The 18,511-nt window shown below is 42.3% G+C and overlaps 1 protein-coding gene across 1 annotated transcript in view; it reads left to right on the top strand.

Annotated features, from left to right (window-relative positions):
- LOC104909282 overlaps positions 1-17,976 on the top strand; it is a 106,497-nt gene extending 88,521 nt beyond the window's left edge. Inside the window, exons 2-5 of the mRNA XM_031555093.1 lie at positions 2,998-7,389; positions 11,012-11,338; positions 16,302-16,431; positions 16,702-17,976. Of these exons, the coding sequence (XP_031410953.1) occupies positions 2,998-7,389; positions 11,012-11,338; positions 16,302-16,431; positions 16,702-16,778 (4,926 nt within the window). The 3' untranslated portion in view covers positions 16,779-17,976. The remainder of the gene's footprint in view (positions 1-2,997; positions 7,390-11,011; positions 11,339-16,301; positions 16,432-16,701) is intronic.
- The last annotated feature ends 535 nt before the right edge of the window (positions 17,977-18,511 follow it).

The raw sequence follows: 18,511 nt of genomic DNA on the forward strand, positions 1-18,511 counted from the left end.
GACTCTATATATATGTGGTCCGTATATAAAAATGTAATGGCTTATGAATGAAACATCCTGCAGCAAAAGATGCAAATAATACAAATACAGAATCTGGTCTCAATAAACAATGATACAAGACTTCCCCACCAAATAAATCACTTCCTACTGCTCCACTGGGAGCAAATGTCACATGGCAGCATCGCCAGCCCTCAGTTTGCTTTGGTTTGTCATTGTAAAGTGGCAAAACCTTCTGTTTCAAAAGTGCTGTTACATAAAAGTCACTTCCTGTAGATCAGCATGCTCAAATCAGAACAAAGTTTCAGGGAGAATAAATGCAATTAAAAGACCTGCTGCAACTCAAAACTCAATTAGCAATTCTGATCTGGCTTTGATGGAGAGTGCTGCCAAGACTGTGATTGGTGTTCCAGGGGAAATATATTTTACTTTCAGGATTCAACATGTACATTGGAGGTGCAGACCTTTAGATCACTTCTGTAGCTCTGCTTTTGACTTGTCAAACCTGGTGAACAGCCCCTTTTTTTTCAGTTTCAAGACCATTTCCCTCGCCTGGCTCAAGTAGTACATACTGTTTGAAGGTGAACAGTAGCAATCTGAGATATTCTTATTGTGTACCTGCACAGCCATCCAGGGAATCAACGCCATCCTTACACATAGCAGACTTTGTGTGGATACTTGGTGGATATTTTGAAGCTTCTGGCTTTCTAATTGTAACTTCATGCGAATTAATGCTGATCAGCATCTTAGCTGAGAATTACTACCACATGTCTACTCATATCTCATGATTGTAAGGAGAGGACAGGGCTACATCAGAGGAGCTGTCTCCATTCCACAAATCCTATCAGTGCACACAAGTTGCCAGTCAGGGGAAAAACAAACTGTATGACAGCTGGTTGGAGCAAAGGTCTGTCCTACAAGAGGCACTGAGAAGTGAGAGACAATAGACAAAAGTCAGGATGGCCCATGTTCAGGGCTGGGCCTGTCCCAGGGATGATGGCTGACGTTATTAACTGCTGTCCTTCATAGCTAGAACTAGATTTCTCCTCTCCCATGAGGTTGGGAGGCCTCCCTTTTGATTGCATAAATTTTCAAAATACCCACCAAAAAAAAAACAAGTAATGAATTTGGTGGTGAGGTGGTCGCAGTCTGAATATCCCAGCATAGCTCAGTTTGGAATGATAGGTGGACTGCAAGAGATCTCTGCCTTATTTTTTTATAATTTAATTCATAATTATCCTTGGGGACAGTTGGACATCTTCATTACTTTGTTCCTACTTGCCTGAACAGTTTTTACCTTAGTTCCTCGCCATCTGTAAATCTGTGCACAGAACGCTGCTGGAGAGGCAGTGCTGTCACCATGGAACAGCTGCTGCGGTACTCACTGCTGGGTGAGCCAACTGCTCACAGTTTGTGCTGCTCACTCGTTAGGGGAAATGCTGCTCTTTGCTGCCTTGATGCTGGTTGCCTGATGGCAGTGGCATTTGCCATTCTCGAAGGGCCTCAGTTGTATGTATTGCTGATAGCGTGCAGTAAAGGACACATTGCTCTACTGATGACGTGACCCAGGCTGCAGTTATACTGCACTTTGGTCAAGTTAATCTGTGTGATCTGTGAGCCACTGAATCCTCCTCTCCCTCCTCCATTCAGTTCATATTTTTCTTTCTTTGTCAAGAGAAAATACCAGTCTTTTCATTGAGTCTTGACAGAGATGCCTTGAGTGTTCAAAACTGCATGAGAGAAAAAGGATAAACGCACTCTCATGAAAGGCTCTCGGAGCTGTCAGAGACCTCCCTTCTCATTCCAGCTTTTTATCTGTTTCAAATCTATTCTGTTTCCTCAGCTTATCACAACTCCCTTTGGAGGTAACCCTGTTTTCCTAGTGCTTTCCCTTTTCCAATTTACCCTCTCCATTTTGGAGTCTAAAATCATAAGTTCTGTGATATATCCTCTGATATGATTTGTAATTTGACTTCCTGTAAGTGTGAGGACTCAGTTCTCTGGGATGAAGCATCTTGATGGAGGTGACATGCAACCGAAGCCAAGGGACCTCGTGTTCTAATTTATGGCTGCTGCTCATTTGTGTTTTGTTCTTGATGGGTTGTTTTGTTTTCTTCCTTTCTGTGTTGTTGTTTGTTTTTTTTTTTTAAATATCTTCCACTGCTCATTATTTCATCTATTTTTGGATTTTGAAACGTGCTGACCATTCTAGTGATGACTGTAATCACAAGCTGGTGAAAGAGGCCTCCAGCATTAGGGTTCAAATGCTACTGACAATGTAACTTCTCAATCTGCATATCACTGAACTGTGGCTGGAGTCAGCTAAATATCTTAGTGTGTCCTCCTGTTGAACTTCCACAAGAGCTGTGCCTAAAGCTGACAGACAGCAAGTGCTATTTTTACCTGAGGAAATTTTATGATTTCATTGTCTACTTTAAACTTAAGCAATATGTAGGCTTCTTTCTGATGGTTAAAGAACAGAAGATCAACACTCCCTCGGGATGGGACAAAGACATTTCCTAAAGTTGACAGCGTGGCTTTCATCTTTTTGTTCTCAGTAAATGATTTGTATGTGCGCTGATAACTTAAGCATGTAATGCTTAATCCTTCTAATAAATGAAATCAAGTATTTCTTTCACCTTTGGTTCAGGCTTTGGTATGGGTGGTATCCATTACAACAGCTTTGCACTTGGATGTGTATGTGTATGTACATTTGTGTCATCTGGACAGTAACAACTGTGCTGGTTTATGGCAGAAACTGCCTCCTCAGATATGAAGATGGATTTTTAGATCTACTTGCAAGGGATGGTTTCCATTTGACTTTTTTGAATTAAGAAACTTTAAGAAAAGAAAACAGTGGATTTAATACACGCTGATACCTTTGGAAGTTATACTTGACATTTTGCTCATTTATGATCCTGAAGTCTTTTTATTTATTGTTTTTTTTCTGTCTCCTTTCTATAAATCACTGATAAATAATTCTTTGTTGTTTATTCATAGAGCCCAGAGCCAGCTGACAACTACGTCAGTGAAGGAGAGTTTGAAGATGATCTGAGTTCTTCTGGTCCAAGTACAATAGAGCTGGAGATACGTGGATCCAGCCAAGACACCGATGAAGACTATTTTGAGACCCTGTCACATCAGAGTGGATCTTTGTCAGATGTAAAAACTGAGCTTTATGAGAGTGCATCAGAGACGGAATCTGTTGCCAGTGATGTAACAGGAGAGACTTGCTTGGATTCAAACTGCCTTTTTACAGAAAAAACAAATCTGTCCTGTAGTGTTCCTACAGCCCTGTGTGAACTTAAGTGCTCAAGACAAGCAGAATTCAGTCAGCAGGTGCAGTTAGACTTGTCTTCCAAAATAGAAGTAGCACCAAGCAAGAATGACTTTTGCACTCACACTACAAAGTCAGAATGCAAAGCGGGTGTTGACGATCTAGCATTAACCAGCAGTACTTCCAACACAGGGAACCAAGTGAGTGAAGAGAGCATTATATCAGAGACAGATAGAAAGTTCATAGTAGGGTTCCAAAATAAAACAGAGTTTGACATCAGTAAAACACAGTCCTGTACCAATTCAGTATCTACCGAAGATGCTGTTACAAGACAGAAGGATTGTCCTGCAGTATTAAGCATTGCTTTTTTCAGAGCTAACTCAGAAAGTTGTTTGATTTTACCTGAGGTACAGCAACTTTCCTTCCGGTCAGATGTAGCATCAAGCTGTAGTTTGCCTAATCTCCATTTTGAAACAAATGGACCTTACCATAAAAGTTCCACTGAGACATCCAACTATAAATGTGAACTAGAGTCCATGTCTAGTGTAAATTGCAACAGGACGAGCTCCGCTGGCAATGAGGAAACTACAAGTGAAAGGGTAAGACATGGCAGTACAGAGGCCATGTTGTCGTCACATTCGGTTTTTTACCAGCACCACTTCAAATCAAAACCTTCAACTTGTGAAGATACAAGTTCAGAGATTATAGGACGTAAAACATGGCACAGTGTACCTGAAAATATCAGTACTCAAAGCGAGGCAGAGTATTTGGTGAACTATATTCATCCAAAAGATAAATTTAGATGGTCTTGTTCCAGAGTACATCTTCAAGGACTTGATTTTGAATACACTTGGAAAAACTTAGGAAGGGTACCTGTCAGCTCTGAAAAGGCAGTCAGAGTAGAGGGCAAATTTGGCATTGAAAGATTCCTTCTTGAAACTAACATAGACTCAAATGAGCTTTCTCAACCATCAGGCACCTTCCAGTGCCCTGATCTTTATTTGCACCCTGAACAGGAGGGTAGTGGCCTTAGTCCAGAAGAAGCAGACACATGTATGGGTAGATCCTCATCCACCCAGACCAATGAATGTGAATGTAATCGGAAACAAAAGGAGACTTCATCTACCCTAGGCTGTGAACCAGTGATTATAAATGCTCAAGAACTTTCAAAAAATAATCAGTATAAAGTTGAAAGAGATCTGAAAGCAGACAGATTCCCTTCTGAAATTAATGTTGAATTTGGCATTGATGACACTGAGAACATAGCAACTTGTCATGTGGGTTTTCCTGCTGTTGTGGAAAATGGAGATTGTAATTGGGCTGTAAGCTGTGTTGGTACTGGTAGAAGACAGCAGAAATGTTCAAAGGAAAATGTTCTGGAATCAGAACTGTCACGTATCAAGGTCGTGATAGGTGAAAGAAACGCAGATGATCCTTCTAACCTTGACTTTGGCTGGAAAGTCCTGGAAACCACATTGCAACCAGGTGTCAGTAACACTGAGATAGAGCACACAGATACAACACAGCAAAATACAAGTTGCCAGACTGGTGCCTTAAGGAGTCCCTCTGAACCAGTAGAAAATGAATATCCTACTCATCCAGGAAAAGATGGAGACAGTGTCTTTGCTGTGGAAATGACTCCCACATTAGATAGTGTGAACCAGAGAAGTCACCTGATGAATCAGTCTGAGTTAAAGTCTGCCCTGATTATAATATCTGTAGAACAGAAAGGATTACAGTCCAAGACACTGAATGATGACCCTTGCACTGAAACGGTAACTGGAACATTGAGAAATGTAGTGAGAAAGGATTTGGTGGATCTTCATATTGCCAGCAAAGCTCATCTTGAGCCAGAGAGAGTTCTGAGTGAGTACTGTGGCTGTGAGGAATCAGTTTTGGCTACCTCTACTGGTAATGCAGAACCACTCCACGATGGAGATACAGCTGAAGGAAAAACAGACATTTCACAAGAGCAGAGCAAGAAAGTAGTTTCCTCCTTTGCACTCACCTCTAGTAATTCCACAGTAATGAGTGGAAAGGTAGAATTCAGCAGTGTCAGTGCTCCGTTGAGCAATGACGTGCTTATTGCAGAAAATCCTGCAGATAAATGTGAGGAAGTACTGCTAAAATCTGACAGCAGAAGCAGTGTTATGATCTTTGAGACAGAGCCACACAGAGCAAAGACTGATTTGGAATTAGAGACAGAACAGTTCAGAAAGCCATGGGCTGAAACTAAGGATGACCAGGTGACTAAAGAAGAGGAATTCCAAGCACATCAAGGCAGAGAGGAAGATGGATATGTAACTAGAGTGGTAGTGCTGGAAACATGCAGTGTAAGCAACCTGAATGAGGGAGATGGTTCTTATGAGGATCTTCAGGAGCCCAGCAGCACCTCTGAACAAGTGGTAGGAGATGAAGGCTGCAGTCGTTCAAATGAACCAAGAGGTATTTGTGAAGAACCTCCTCCTAGGGAAGCAATGGAGGCCTCTCCTGCAGAAAACACAGCTAGCTCTAGAAAAGACAGTGCATGGAATCTAGACGTGTCTGATGTCTTCAACTATTCTGTGAAAAGGGAGGCCCGCAGTGCTTGTTGTATGGGCCTGGATAACATAAGCACCTGCAGTGCTAACAGTGAGGAAATGGATGAGAATTCACTCCACGTCCTGGGAAGTAACAGCAGCCTCTATAAAGCTGTGCAAAAGCCAACAAAGAATGGGAATAGTGGGAAAGCTTCCAGGTTTTTCATTTTCTCAAAAATGACATCTTTCAGGAAAACTAAGCCTGTCACAGCTGACAATCAGGGAAGCAGCAGTGTCCTTGGCAGCGGGGCTAAGACAGAAGAACTGGAAGGTGGGAAAGAAGATGAAGACACTGAAAGTTTACAGTCCTTCAAAAGTTGTTCGTCTGGTTCTACTTTCCACAGGAAGGAAAGCTATGCCTCTGAGTACTCAGACGATGATGATTTATTTTATGAGAGGCCTGCAGGATTATTCAGTAGAATGAGCCTGAGGAAGGCTTCTGGCTCTGGTCGAATACTGATGGAAGATACAGACACAAATTCAACTTCTCCCATACTGCCTGCTGACAAATATGCAGATGGACTCATTCCAGGTTCATCTGAAAGCAATGACAGTGAACCTGTGGAATACACCAGGATTAGAAAGTCCTTTCCTGAAAATGAATATAAAAGAAACAAAAATCCTGAGGGCAAGAAGTTCAGAACAAGGTTGGCCTTGGCACATAAATCCCTCTCAAGTTTATTTGAATCCAAATCTCCAGACAAAGAAAACACTGAGCAAAGTTCAAAAATATCACTGAAAAATGAAAAGGACAAAGCCAAACTTCGCCAGAGCGCCTGGAAAGCTTTTCTAAAGAGCAAGGAGACAGATGGACTAAAAAGACCTATCTTGGCAAATTTGTCACCAACGCAGGAGAGCATCAACACAACCAGAGGCCATCTGATGAGAACAGCGTCAGCTGAGCAACAGGATGGTTCTGATGGACATGCATTCTTGAAAACAGAAACAGCGAATGGTTCTTCACTAGATACCAACTATTTTGACACCTCTGTGGAGCCTGTTAATGTCTCTTCACCTACAGGTATGTGGAGAAAACGATTACAGTCCCATGACTTGGGCATCAGATACTCACAGAGTTCAGACTGTGATGAAACACAAGAAGCTCTGGGCAACAGTTTTAATGCTTCTCTAGAGGAATGCTGGATGAAATCTCCCTTTAGCCCCTCTGATGTGCAGTTACCATTTAATCAGTCAAGTCCATCATGTCCTCAGCTGTCAAATTCAGAAGGTAAAGATATGCCTTGCAGGCCCATGAGTCCCAAACCACAGAGTCCAAGATCTACTTCCCAACGCAAGAGCTTCCGTTATCCTGGAAGAATATGTGCCACGTCAATGATCTCTCTTGGGAACAGCTCTGCAGTTGACTGTGGTTTGGAGGCTCCTGAGAGACCAAAGACACTGAAACCCAGAGGTAGTCTCTTGCTTTCTGTACACTCGTTGGACAACGACTACCAGAGGGATGACAGTGGGATAAGCAGTCAATCCCAGATCAGCTTAAACACGGCTTCTTCCATTAGTGACGTGCTCAGAGATGAGGTGAGTTGTCTACAAATGATGAGGTGGTGCTTTGGTTTGCAGAATCTTTCGTTTCAATGTGGTTTGTGAATTCCAGTGAAATTCTTTAATGGCTAAGTGAACACAGTGATTAGATTGGTGCATAAATATTCCTCTTTGTCTAAGGTAGGTGGCCTTACTTAGTCTGTTAAAGACTATAGGGACTGATGTTTTATTTAAGGGAGGGTTTACCACAGAAATCTAAATGAATAGATTCATCACAGCGTTGCTAATGCAGAGTACACCTCTGACAAGCTACATAGAAGCCAGCCTGTGACCCCATGCTATTGGTGGAAAGGAAAGGAGGAATCAAGCATTGTAAGTGTTATATACTAAATAAGGTTCTCAAAGTGAAAAACAATACAGAAATCAATTCTTGCAGTTACTTCTTAAGAAGAAAAACCTCCATTTCTTTAGACAGTGAGCAGCTGTTTTTCAAAGTATCACCAGTATCAAAGTATCACCTTCTGAAGTCACCATAACTATCCTTGAGGTGCCACTAGGCATTGTGTTCTGCCTTTTTTGCAGCAAATGGGAAAAAAACATGGACTCTCTCTGGCTCTCCTTGTGATACTGCATTATATTCTAATCCTGGTCACAAATTAATTTCCCCTTGATAGCTCAGATCTCAATGAAAAGAGTATATCTTTAGTAGGGATCTCTCAACTGGTTGAGCCCTTTAAAAGCAGAGACTTCCTACTTCTGGAGGCTTTTAATCCCAGAGACAATTTCCCAAATCATAAGGCACCATGAGCTTAGGAATCTCTTTCAGTGGCTAAACACAAACCACCAGAGTGACTGAGCTTGAGGTGAGATCCCAGGACCTGGCTTTTCTAGTATTGCTGCTGATGACTTTTGACACGATCAAGTTGGCAGCAGTATTTTGTTGAGCAAATTTTCAAAACTGTCATTTGAGATTCTCTGTCGGTTGCCTCTCCCCAACCAGATGCTTTTTCATGAACCTGGAGCTGCTCGATCAATTCTGCAGCTAAGGGCTGGTTGTGCGCAGCTCACATGTGCTCTTGCACAGCTTTTACAGTTGATGCTGCCTTTTGTTTGTCACATCCCAGGTTGTACTAGAAATTTAAGATACCCTTCAAAATGATCATAGCCTATGCTTACCTCTGTTGGTATATTACCTTTAAAAAAAAAAAAGAAAAGGAAGAACAAAGAGGATTAATTGATTGGAACAGACTGTGGGAGGTCACTTCATTCCATGTACTTCTGATAGGACCAGTGGCAACACAGGGCAGACAAAGCAGTAGGTTGTTTAACCAAGTCTTGAAAACCTGCTGTGCTTGAGATTTCACCATCTCTCTGGGAAACGTGTTCCTGAAGAAATTCTTTTCCTAATGCCCAACCAGGACTTTCCAACAGTTCCTGGTTACTTCTGGCTACACTGGCATCATAAAAGAGTTCAGATTCATCATCCATGCAACTACAGATTTCTTTTAGACTATTCTCATATTGTCGTTAGTGCCATTTTTTCACCTTGAATAAACACAATTCCCTCAATTTCTCCTTACATATTTCCAGTGAAAAGTTTTTGATTGTGGTGTTTTTTGTTGTTCTCTGGAATCCAAAGAGGCATGTGGGTAGCAGTAAGGGCAGTGAGGGCTGTAGTTCTGGGATTGCTGTGGGCAGAAGGGGAAGAGAATTTGCTTGAAAATCTTTTGTTTTCATGGGCATCAACTTAACTTACAAACTTAATACCTTCTGAACAAGACACCTGCATATTACAGCAGCCTAGGGAAATGCAAGGTACTCAGCCTATGGAAAGTACTCATAAAACATTGCCAAAAGACGAGGCCTGTCAGAAGATGAATAAATAATTGATTTGTAAGTCATAACCAAAAAGAACATCTAGAAAAGAGTAGAAAGATGAGGCGTGTATAAAGATTTCAAAAGGCAAGTCCAACTATGTGATCTTAAAGGTTCCTTCTAACCCAAACCATTCTATGATTCTAGGATGTGACCATTAGGAGCAAATCAGTAATCAGTTAAACTGATTGCTAGATGAAATAATTAAAACTGAGAAAAATGTAAATGGTGCCTAAGTCATATAAAACCAGTTTGATTTTACTGATACGTCTGGAGGCTGCAGAAAGGCATCTCAGACTGGATAAATGTAGCTGGCATCTTGAATTAAAGCAAATGTCCCAGCTTTCAGGACACATCATCTCATCTGAGTATATAGGGCTTTTGCTTGTTTCCATTTTCATGACACTGTGAAAAGAAGTAAAACTGCATCCTGATGATCTTTCTTATGTATGTGGATAAGTGAAAAAGTCATAAAATTAAGTTTAATGGTGAAATTAGAGAAATCACTTTCTGTTCCACATCAGTAAAGGCATTACTGCTAGATGAAGGAGCAGGTGTGAACTTCCTTGAGGCTTTATCTGTGTTATAGCACTGTATCAGACTGCAATGGCTCAGCTTCCTCCTGAGACCTACCACATTGGTAAGTAACCCTTCTCATGAAGGCATGCTCTAGCATGATGGAGCTCAGGACATCCCCTCTGTCATTACATGCTAATGGCTGTTAGCATTGTTCAGATTGTAACCAGGACAAAGATTTTGTGCTGGAAACTTTTGAGGCAAAAGAACTCTATGGAATTACCATTTGCCCACGTGGCAGGCCCTTAACTGCATGTTTGCAACCTGATTTCACTCAGGAGGCAAGAGCAAACTATTGTGTTATGTTTGATGCTTGGAGTCTGTGCAAGGTCTTTGTGCTTTTCTAGGCACGGAAAACCAGCAGGATACACTTTCATTTCTGCCTAGCATCTAATAGATAAGAAGCCTTCCTAGACTATGGTATCTCTTGCCAGTGGCAATAAAAAATTGATCTGAGATTGTTGGCTAATTGAAAAGAGAAGTGCCTGCAGTGGTTTAGAAGCCTCATTGTTTGGGTTCTTCAAATAAACTGTGAGAAACTGGGGATGTTGTCAGGATACAGCATTTTCTCTGCAGAAAAGGAGACTCCATTCATTCCTTAATACTGTTATCTCCCACCAGTTCCAGTATAAAAGCTGTAGTTTTGTGCAAGCACGCTATAAAAGCAAATGGGAATGAAAGGTGAAACTGTGCAATTCCTTTATCTCAGGCCAACATCAAGCAGATATGATGGATGGTAAAAGAGCACCATCAGAAAGCACAGGGATTAATATATCACACCTGCAGGCATCAAGGAAACCTTTTCACTTTGTATAACTGAAGTGGGAAAAGCACAGATGAACAGGACTGGGCGTTATGATATTTTCAGAGGCTCTATTTTGTTAAATAATATGCAGGGTGACCCAAATCCCAGTGATGTTATTGTAACATGCCATCTAAAATGAGGGTGAAAAGGGCATTGTGCTGTGCAGAAGGAGTGTGTATCAGCTGTCTCAAAGGGCAGCAGAGCTGCTGTTTCAGGGTGGGTACCCTGAGCCCATGGAGGATGCTGAGGGTGGTTTCAGCCATACTTCTGGGGAAACATTTTCCTCTGAATGCTTGTGGGGCTACACAACTGAGTGTTGCCACCTTCTGTTCAATCTGATTTGAAGCGGACAGAATTTCCTGTGAACAAACTGTGTGTTTTCACCTGCTGTTTGTAAAACAGGACTCTAAACAGCAATGTCCAACACCACCTGAAAAGAGGCCAAATGAAAAAGGGGTTCCCCATCGCAAAAGGAGGTCCCCCCAGGTTCCAACATCCCCACGCCCTTTCTCCACCCTTGAGAACAAAGCCTGGAGGCTTTCCTTCCTTGCTCCAGATGAAAAAGCCAAGGAGATTCCGGAGAGCAGGAGGAAGAGACCTAAATCCCTCTATAAGTGCTTCAGCTTCGATGATATTTGGATGCAGAGGAACCAAAAAAGGAAGCTAGAGAAGGAGACACAGCCAGAGAGAGGGACTCAATTGCAACACTTCCCAGAGGACCAGTTAAAAGTAAGAACCCACACACCGTCCTCCTCCTCCTCCTCCCCTGGCACTGTCTTTCTCTCTCTGCTCTGGCTGTTTTCTACTATTAATCATGTTCATGTCCTTCTGCTTTGTCTGGTGCCAGTTCTCGCTGCTTCTCTCTGGGTATGGCAGCTATGGATGGAGACTGATTATTTAAGCACTAAACTCTCCCATCTCTAGAGGAGATGGGTTTTGTAGTCACTGCAAGCGAGCAGCTCCTGCCCTGAGCCCCGTTGGACAACGGGATTGCCCTGTGGGCTGCAAGATAGGGAGAGCAGGGACAACATCACAGTTGCCTTAAATCAGTGTAAGTGAAACTTTAAATCTCTTTCAGTGCCCTGTGGTATTGCTGTATAACTTTAAAAAGAGACCTTAACATCAGATTTCCCTTGGAGGCCAACTCCATGGGGCAAGTTCCCACTATGAAGTGCCTTAGAGAGTACTGTCATTGGAGTTTTAGCAATGGGTAATCTCCTGCCCACTGGGGAACACTTCTAGGTCAGCATTATGATTTCTCATGACAAACTTTGTGGCTGTTATGACTCACACTGATGACATCTGTTACTCTTGGATCCAGAGCTAAGGTCTGTTCCCTTTAGGGAGAGCCAGGATTCTGTACCCAGGAGCCAAATTTAGAATTTCTGGGGGAAAAAAAAATGTGATCAGAGGGACACCTCATGCAGCTCCTGCTGATAATATTGAGAAAGCTTCTAAGAATGCCAGACATTGGCTGGTAGTCTTCTCCTCAAGACAAGGGCCTGAGTCTGTGCTATTCTGTGCTTATAGGGTTCTTCAGAAAATGTTGAAATGTTGTCAGTTGAGGGTTGGGTGAGTGCCGGGTACATTCTGGAATGTTTGTCTGCTCTGCTCAGTGAGGGTGCTTTCATGCCTATGTGTTGAAGATAAAGAATAATGCTCCTGAGGCAAAAGTGCATATTATGATTTCTTAAAAATAGGAATTATGTTATTTTTCTGCCTTGCCCAGACTTCCAAGGGATTGCTCTGCACTGACGGAAAATGCATCGCTGGGCTGGTTAGGCTCACTAGTGAACAGAAGCCAGTAGAATAAGCTAAAAATATTCCTTACAATTGCTTAACAAGCATGGATAGTGATGGAAATACAGCCCATGCTGCAGGGCATGCTCACCAGCACAGAGACCATAAGAGCCTCTGAGAAGAGCAAGCAGTTACCTCAATAGCATCCCTGGAGCCATCAGATTATGCAGCTTGCAAGCTGCCTGCTTTGCTGACTGACCACACATCTTGATATTGCCAGAAAACAGCCTCTTCCTTAAGCATTTCCACCCTTCTTTCCTGGTGCAAGCTTAGCTCTCAGTGGTGATGAGCTGTGTAATGGGCAGCGCTGCCCTGCTCCCATTGAGCTCCCCTCACTTAACAACACATGCCTGGGGGGCTGAGTGGCTTTTCTGGTTTATTCTCCTCTGGGTAGCAGAGGTGAGTAAAAACAGAGCAAGCTTCAGAGGAGAAGATGCCTAGCAGTGTGTAGTTAGATTGGTTTGGTTTTGTTTTTTACTATCTCTGTTGATTTTAGTATTATTGATCCTTTTTATCTTCGTGAGCAGGCCAAATTTCATCAAAACAAGTGTGGAGATTTGAGGGCTTTTTCCAGTCTGCCCATATGAATGCATTCCTTGCTCTATACTTTTTATTCATAGTAGTCCTTGTGCAGTTTGTTTTTCCTGTTGTGTTCTGTTTTGTGCAGTGCTCTATTCATGTAATAGTGCCGGCTTATTCATGCCCTCAGATGTAGTGGGAGTGCTGTCACAAGCTACAGTGTTTGGGTGCAGCTTTAGAAGGATGCCAAAAATCCTTCTAATAAGGAGAAAGAAATAAACTACCACAAAAGAAGCTTTGTAAGGTTTTTCATTGTCTGCTGCGCTTTTGCAATTGAAACAAGGCAAATACAAGGAGCTTTGGAGATCTGAAAATGCAAGTCTGATGTTTCCTGCCACATGGCTGCCTGGGGACGCGTGGCTTCAGCTATGATAAGTCACACTGTGCCAAGTCAGGCTCAGGTCAGCGTACAAGGTGATGTAATGCTGCAATATTGGGGAAACAACAGAACAGAGCAGGAAAGGGAGGAACAGAAGGTGAATTCTTAACCTGAATGGTGATTTCTGATAGTATATCACTGAGATCAGTACAGACAAATGAGCACATTGGTTATACAAAGCTATTCTGAAGGCTGGCAATTGGGAGTCAGAGGGAGGAGAACAGGAGAGCAGCTTTTAGATAAGAAATGGCCGTCAGAAACAATTCTATTTGTTCTGCTGAGGCACAAGGAGTTGCTGATCTGCCTCAGGTGGGAACAGCCTGTGGAAATCCCTAGAGCCAAACTCAAAGCTTGATCCAGCTGTCCCTTATAACAAAATACTACCACTAACAAGCTGGCAGCTTCTGATCTTTTACCTCAAGATATTTACATTTAGCTGGTTGTGGCAAACCTTTGAAGGTAGTGTTCTCTAAGGTGGAACAAGAGAAACTTTTTTTTTTTAATGCAGTATAAATTCTCTGGCTGGAACACAGACAGTGCCCCAAAACACTGATGAATGTAATGGTGACAGACTCTGTTTTGAGATTTATTTTTGCAAGTTGCTTTAGTGGTATCTTCCAGCTGCCTGCCCGTCTGCTCCCATCCTTTTTCTTCCTGTCATAATAAAATGGTGGAACCTGACTGTTTAAGCCTGATGCTTCTCTAGCACACAGCAATAGAAGCAGAGATGTGGTTGCTATATGCATGCGTTAAAGCACAGTTTCTGCACTGCCAAATTAGAGAGATTCCTAAAAGGCACAGTGGGGACTGAAACCACTGGGGTGCAGTGCAGCAGAAGCTCTATCTTTTGTTTCAAAAGACAAATGCAAAGCTGTGAAAAAGAGCTCTTTAGCTTATTGCCCCGAGTAGGGCACCTGAAAACCTAATTCTTTACGCCATCCGAAATAAGGAGACAAAGTTTTGCGGTGCACTACCATAACTATGAACTCTGTGGACACCTCAGATGCACTTCAAGTGGGCAATGAATCCCCTTTTGGAGAGGGGACTCATGATTGAGATGTCTTCCATTGACAAGGTACGGGCACACAACAGAGGTAAATGCTTCACCCAGACTGTGCAAAAGAGCACAGTCTTAATCCAAAGCAGAGAATGTAGAAGAGAGGATCTTTACTCAGTTCTTGTCCCTCCTTTTCCCTCCCCTGTAGGGTGGGGAAAACCCTGCCTGCTTTTACTAACATCCCTGCAAGCATTTCCCTTCCTGGCTTCGGGCTGTACAAACCTGCCTCCTCTGCTGCACAAATGAAACACTGCCTGTACCTGAGAGCTGCTCGGATGTCCTGGGGGGCAGTAAGAATAAACCCTGCCTTTGTTGCTGCAATAGCCCTGGTGCAGTACAATAATGCTTTCTATCATGTTTAACATAAATAATCTAGGCTTTGATATACTATATGTGATAGAAAACATTGTTCTGCTTAAAACTAGGAGGCAGGATATAAATACACACACACACACACATATACATATGTACTGAGCTATAGCTCAGTATGTTGTCTGTTTTTGTTGATGTTGCTGTCTCTGGAATGGCAGGTGTTCCCACAGAGGCTCTGGTGTGCTTTTCTGGACAAACTGGTACTGCTGAGGTTAATTTGAGCAGAGTTCTTGCTTCCCCTCTGATGGTATCCTATTTGTTTCAGTACAGAAACTCCAGGAAGAATTAAACTGAGCAGAGAGCAGGTGGGTCGCTGCAGCAGAAGGAAAGGGCTGTAGGCACGCAGAGCTGCAAGATGGCTGTGCCCATGGGGACAGTGCTTACTGACCTGCTGCCTTCCAGGTGGTCTCCCAGTCACCTGTGGTCACTGATATTTTCTGTGTGTGCCAGCTGTGACGGGCACGGGATGGAGAAAATAGAGGAAAGAATATACTCATACAAGCAGATCTGCATCATGCATTAAGGACTGCAAGTTTCAGTGACTTTCATTACAATCTGCATCACTTGTCCTGACGGGCTGTGAGCACCCTGACCTACCTGAAGGTGTCCCTGTCCTTTGCAGGGGGGTTGGACCAGATGGCCTTTAAAGGTCCCTTCCATCTCAACCAGTTCTATGGGTCTGTGATTGTCAGATGTTCTGCGGTGTTGTGGGGTCTTGCTCATTTTTGGATATCTGATGAGAAAGTAGGTTAGTCTGGGTGGCTTAATGGCAGTGGTTTGTATGATTTCTTTAAAACAAACATACAAAAAAAAAAAATCTCATTTTTGTTTATATTAAGCCTGACCTACTTTAGCAGTAGATATATTGAGCTGTCTGTATGTATGCTGTCTACCCATGCTGTTTCTCTCTCAAAGCAGCAGAAATTATAAAGTTATAAATTCAATGTATCAATGATTTAGAGTTTTCAATGTTTCGTGAAGTTCTCAAAGTTTTATAAAAACTAACCAAGCAGGCGGAGGGGATCCTATTTATAACTGAAAGGAAGGATGTAGTGTTAGATGTGTCCTGTATGGCTAGGTACTGTTACTAACAGATCTTTGAAGGGAAAAGCTTTATTTAAATGCCAGAACAGAAATTATGCCACAGAGTTACAGGAAATAAGACTTAATTAGTTCTGTAGGTGAGACTTCTTGTGGTATGCTTCCTTCTCCCACACTATGTACTTCAAAGGAAAGAGTGTAACTTTCCGTGAGTACAGGTATGCGTGGTACTATGCTAACTGTAAATCCAGTACCTGACTATCCTCTTCTCCTGTTATTACCTTGCAGCTTTCTTTGCCTTCTCACTGTTTTCTGTCTTCTCTAGCCGCCCACGTGTCTACTAACAGACTACTTACACGACCAGGCATGAGAACGGAAAGAACTCTGTGACCAATGCTGTGTTTTGTTCAGCAAGGTATATGTGTGTACTATACATTGGTTTTGTTTTCCCTCTCTTGTTGAAGGCTGGAAGAAGTCCATCCATCACATCTACCATTGCTCTTGACATCCTACCACTGAAACTGCATCCATTTTCCCAGAGTACTCCGACAGGCCTGGACTGCGTGGGCTGGAAACGGCGCGTCACCTTCCCTGGTGTGTACACTAGTCTTACTTCAGTGTGAATTGTTAGAGGATTAAACCCTGCTTTAGTGAGTATGGCAACTCATAAATGCTCTAACTTATTTTGCTGAACGTTCCATCCATGTCTCAGTAGAAGTCTGCTTAAAGGCAACGGTTAGCTTTATAGTAAAGGAAAGGTCACTAATGGCAATGATAGTGTGCTTGATGCAGAAACACTTCTGTTGTCTCTAAGAATTCCATCTTACTTGGGATGATGTCATCTATATCTCTCTCTTGAATTAGGTTTCTACAGACTCCCTGCTGTATATTTGCTGGAGAGTGCTTACGGTAGGTATGGTGAGTTGCTAATTAGGAACTAAAGTAACTGAACGAGTCTCTAGAGGTAGAATTTCCTGTACTTAAAACAAATCATCTTAACAAGCATACTGTATTTTCACAAGAACTGTATGTGAGATTTGCTGCCTGCTTCGTTTTCAGTCACAGATAGTTTTTAATGTAAGTCACAGATTGTTAAACAGTAAGATGCATTTTTGCTAGGTTTTTAAATTCTCCATTGGGCGGTGCTGATCCAAACACTGCACAATCTTTGTCGTAGAACTGTGGGGTGGGATAAGAGAAACACTGCAGAAGAGTTGTTTGGTAGGTAGGAACCTAGGCAGGAGAAGCTGAGTTCAGTTGGATGCCAACCTGCCATTTCTGCCTCAGAAAGTCTCTTTGTAACACTGATTAAATGCTACTAGGCTTAAATTAAGGGACCATAACTGTGCTAATTACGTCAAAACTGAATGGACTACTTTGCTTTCCAATGTATTGTACGACTTGTGCACAGAATCACAAAGTTCCACCTGGAAATAAGTAAACAGACTGCTTGTTATTGTGGTGTCGGGAGCCCAGTCTCTGCTCTCTCAGCACTGAGGGCTTTGATCATTTGCTGTCACATACATCTGGCATTGCCCCCACGCTTATGACCAGCTCCCTGGTTGAATTCAGCTTCAGCTCTTGGAAATCCCAGGTGGAAACCTGCCACTGTCAAGATGTCAGTGCATCTCTGACTTAAGCTAGAATCCCTAAGTGCCACTGCCATAGAAGTAAATTGTGAGTCACAGCTGATAGAAATTTAATGATAGCTCCCTCAGGTCCCAGTCGGGAACTAAAGCTGAGGCACCCAAATTCATACATATATGAGGAGGAAGAAGGGAAAATGTAAATGTAGATAGATCCACTGGTAGTCTTCTAGTTGTTTCTATGCCATCTAGACATGAGATACGAAACCTGAATCGCCTACAATTCATACAGTATTCTCAAGAAACAAGTGAGCTTCACATTGTGACTTCAATAATTTAGTGTAAATGCACCAAAACATGCTGTACATGATTTACATGATTCTTGCACAGCTTTGTTGTGATAAATGTTGCTTTTCATAAGCTTGTAAATAACGTCAAAGATAAAGTGAAATGATTAACTAGTTCATTTAATCTAAGTTTGAGGTTCTTAACTCTGAAGTTGCAACTACTTGCATTAATGATCCCAGCTTATTCTTTAACCATAAAAGACACTGGATATGAAAGTGCTATGAAGTATAAAGCTGTTTTATATACTTCCATGTTGAAAATACGAGCAAAATACTCTTTCCCCAGGTTTGCTTATTCACTTGATCAGCTTTTTAAGGGAATGCTGCAGTGACTATTGGGTATAGGGTATGGAGTCCTCTCTAGTTTTTCTAGTTTTATTTTGACAACATCCCAGCCAGAAAGGTAGCACGCACTGCTATGGAACTTGTCATGCATTTGGCTGTTTACCTGAGGATAAGAGCACAGCTGGGTACAAACTCACCTGTTTTAGCCCAGGCCAACTGTTCCCAACTAGAATATATCATGACTGCTGGGAGAAGGGCTTGATTTTTGATATCATATCTGTTGTGCTTACTAGCTTCCTATGACCAGACGCTGGCATTAAAGCGTTGAGACATTGTTCTCTCTGCCTATATGTCAAACTGGGACAAATGATACAAACTCAAACTTACCATATTCCAAGACTTGGATTCAGCCATACTGTGGAGCTCTGATCAAGTTTTGCATACTGCCTTCTGTCA

Source organism: Meleagris gallopavo, chromosome 11, assembly GCF_000146605.3.
Source record: "Meleagris gallopavo isolate NT-WF06-2002-E0010 breed Aviagen turkey brand Nicholas breeding stock chromosome 11, Turkey_5.1, whole genome shotgun sequence".
NCBI classification, from domain to species: domain Eukaryota; kingdom Metazoa; phylum Chordata; class Aves; order Galliformes; family Phasianidae; genus Meleagris; species Meleagris gallopavo.